At 39.9% G+C, this 3,534-nt stretch overlaps 1 protein-coding gene across 1 annotated transcript; it reads right to left on the bottom strand.

Annotated features, from left to right (window-relative positions):
• Positions 1-486: 486 nt before the first annotated feature.
• Positions 487-3,126, bottom strand: FABP7 (fatty acid binding protein 7, brain). Its single transcript, XM_009878951.1, has 3 exons — positions 2,902-3,126; positions 2,185-2,286; positions 487-637 (listed from the first exon to the last, which is right to left on the bottom strand). Exons 1-3 carry the CDS (start codon positions 3,124-3,126, stop codon positions 587-589), a joined length of 378 nt encoding a protein of 125 aa, XP_009877253.1. The 3' UTR covers positions 487-586.
• Between the last annotated feature and the right edge of the window lie 408 nt (positions 3,127-3,534).

The following is a 3,534-nucleotide window of genomic DNA, read 5'->3' as shown; positions in this document are numbered from 1 at the left end:
TATGTACATAAAGACAGGGGCTTTAGATTTCTCCAGCAAAAAGAAGCCACTGGAGTGAAGGCAATTTTTTGTCCTCCATGTACTCTACACCACATAAAGAGGCTGCTGCAGTTTTGTGCACTGCACATACTTTCACAGCATCATAGTTGGAAGAGACCGCAAGAAATCATCTAGTCTGTTGTTAACTCACAATAAGGGAACTTTTCAACAACTCCCTCCACAACACTTTAATATTAGCTGACGCAATGCAAAAGGAGCACAGGTTTAAAAAACTTTTTAATTTGTTTGATCTGCATTCCAAAACAATTCAAATATGTTCCATTTACTGTAAAAAAAAAAAAAGGGAGGCAAGTGTTTCAGAAATTTAATGCCAAGTTTAACCTGTTTCACTATACAGCACAAGGTTGCCAATTTGATGGCATAAAGTTGTTTTGTGTGGGTTTTTTTTCCAGAAGAACATCCCCCTCCCCTTCCCCACCCCTCCACTCTTTAATTGACTTTTCATGCCAGTGATGTGCATTTTATCTACGTTCGATTATGGACGGTACATTAATCCATCCAGGAGAAGCAACATCTCAGGTAAACTCTACGCTTTCTCATAGTGACGAACAGCAACCACATCACCAAAGGTGAGAGTCTGCAAGTTCAAGGAAAAGACAGACATGTCATTTTCTGTAATGACTTAGCAAATATTCACAAGTTCATGCTAGAGCAAGATAGGTTTATATTATGCAATTTATAGTAAAACAAAGTGGTCTAGATTATTGATATTTTAAATTAAGAAAACGCAAAACCTTATAGATCCCATAAAAAACGTAACTTTCTCCTCACTTTCAAACCCAAGAAGCACATAACGCACATTCACAAGACAACTGAAGTCAGGCTGTTTAATTTTTCTAATTTTCACAAATTGTAATTTTCATTAATGTAATTTCCTAAATATAGCATTATTTTAATATAGACTTAACACTGATTTTCCCAAAGATGATCACACTGCAAGATGTGTCATCTAAAAATCTAAATCCTCTATACCCATATTCTATACTATTATGCGTAAGCATAATAGTAGCAAGTAGCAAGTGTGGGTAGAGTCCTTCCCATATCTTCATTTGTGAAGCCTAGCCATGATGATACTATTATGCATAAGCATATGCTTAAGGAGAACCTTGTATTAAAAATAAATACATTCTGTGCACTTATGTATCTAGAACTACTGATGTGTGATTTTTGGAGTTATTTCCTGATGCCAATGAAAGAGGGCATCTCACTGTGTTCAAATTCCAAAGGAGAAGCTTTTCTGTATATGCGTGTAGCTGTTTCCAAAAACAAAGCAGGTATTTCCCCTTGAATTTCTTGTCACATTGTGTTGCACTGACTGTATGCTTTAATGTTTTAATTATTTGGAAGCCTCCATCCATACAGATACTCTCTGAAGTATTTAGAACACTAGCTAACTGGTTTTCTCCAGCCACCGAGTCACATAAATTAGTGTAGCTGAAGGGATTTATTTTTGAAAGTTACATGCCTGTGCCAATAATAAGCAAGAGAAGTGCCACCGTGGACACTAGATATCGTAATTTGCACCATTTATTCACCCCACCCACCTGTTCCTGAAAAGTCAGGAGAAGAATGTGAATTTAAAACAAGACCTTTCTTCACACAATTGCTGTTTATTGTAGTTTTTAACATGATAGGAGTGAACTCTTTATTATTGAATATGAAAATGCTATTACCTCCTGCAATATCAAAATTTTATTTTCCTAGGGAAATACTTGTTCTGTGTAACTGAATATTATTTATGCATGCATATATAAAACAAGTTTTTAAAGAAGTCTAAATTAGCACAGGGAACAGATCATTGCCTCAGTAATCATGAGCTCTGTATCTTTTCCAGCTGACTATGACTTTTTTTTCTTCTTCCTTCAGCATTTACACAAACTCTTGAAAGAGCATACACACTGAAAACCCACAGGCTGGCCTGCCTAAAATGCTGGCAATTTTTTAGTTGTCAGTAAAACAAGATTCAAAACAACACAAAATAAATATTTGAAAAATCTCTGCTGGCTTTCCCCATCAATTAGTTTAAGAGTTTGTGTATAAATAATGCTTCATAAAGCTTGAGAGGTAAATGCAAGTGAAGAACATTACCAGTGTATGTGAATGCTCAATGAGCTTTATACTTACCATTACCATTTTGCCGTCTTTTATTTCTCTCACAAAGTTTGTCTCTTTGCCGTCCCACTTCTGTACATGCACTAGCTTGTCTCCATCCAAGGTCACAACAGACTGTGAGATACCAAGAAACACAAAGACATTAATTTATTTGGGGTGTTTGGCATTCTGCTCACACATTCAGCATGCAGTATTCTATTGAATTCCCTTCAATAGATGGATGTGGATCTAGAATGATAAAGTAGTCCCAGTCACTTTAAAGCCAAGCCCATGAATCATGCTCGTTTTAAGCATGAACTCCATGCAATGCTTGTTTGTATCAAAGGATCAAAAAAGTTGTTTCTTTGGAGCTCCAGTCTCACAAGAACCACTGTTTCAGACGTGCCTTGGGAGAACTTTTATGTTAAGCCCCCAAAGACACAGGGAAGAAAGCATTTCGACTGGAAGAATTTACACCAGATGTTATTTGGACTGAATGAAAAGTGAGAAGTTAACTTCGCGGCACTGGAAGGTAGACAGGGGGCTGGTGACGTAATGCATTGCTTCAGACACGGCATGGCACAAGGGGGCAAGTAAGATGCAATTTTGTTGGTTTGGGTTTTTTTTTTGCTGTCCTTCACAGTGCTGCAACCGGCAGTAACAGAAGTTACATGTTTTCCTTTGACTCTACCAAAAATACAGCCGCGGGGGTGGGGAGGAGAAAAAAGAAGCCACTGCAGTGACACTTACTTTGCAGTTTCTATCATCGGGGGTAGTTTCATCAAATTCCTCTCCAAGTTTAAAGCTGATTTCTGTGTTTTTGAAAGTGCTCTGCGTCCTGATCACTACTTTGTCTCCCTCGCTGCTGATAATCACAGTGGGTTTAGTCACATTCCCCACCTGCCGTGTTGCAAACCCCACTCCTAGACCATGGTGGGGAAAAGAGAAATCCGTCAGATATTCGGTTTTTGACATCTTTTCTGCTACACATCGGGGTACAGAATTGTCCTCCCTGGCTCTACAGTTTTAAGGCATCGCAGTGAAATGCTACTTTCCGCTTCGCTTGTGCCTTACACCTCAAATATCCTCAGAGACTCTTCCCCTCCGACGTCGCTCTGTATCCTTCTCCCTTACCTCCGCGCCCGGTGACCACGAACCCAAGTCGGCAGCACGGCGTGCCCGAGCTGCGCCGCGGAACGGGTGGCGATCGCTTCTGCTCCTCCCGATTTCAGTTCCGTATCATTCCAGCATAACGATTTTTTATTTGTTTTCTCCTCTGTGTGTGTGTGTGTTTGCTTGTTCCATTTGCCCTTCTTTCATACGCTTCCCCTACCCCGGGGGCATCTCCCGGAGCCTCTCCCCAGCGGGACGGCTCTCATGCAA

This window comes from Apaloderma vittatum, unplaced genomic scaffold (assembly GCF_000703405.1).
Source record: "Apaloderma vittatum isolate BGI_N311 unplaced genomic scaffold, ASM70340v1 scaffold33510, whole genome shotgun sequence".
Lineage (NCBI taxonomy): Eukaryota > Metazoa > Chordata > Aves > Trogoniformes > Trogonidae > Apaloderma > Apaloderma vittatum.
The sequence above is the reverse complement of the archived record's forward strand: the minus strand, read 5'-3'. Positions and strand labels throughout refer to the sequence as shown.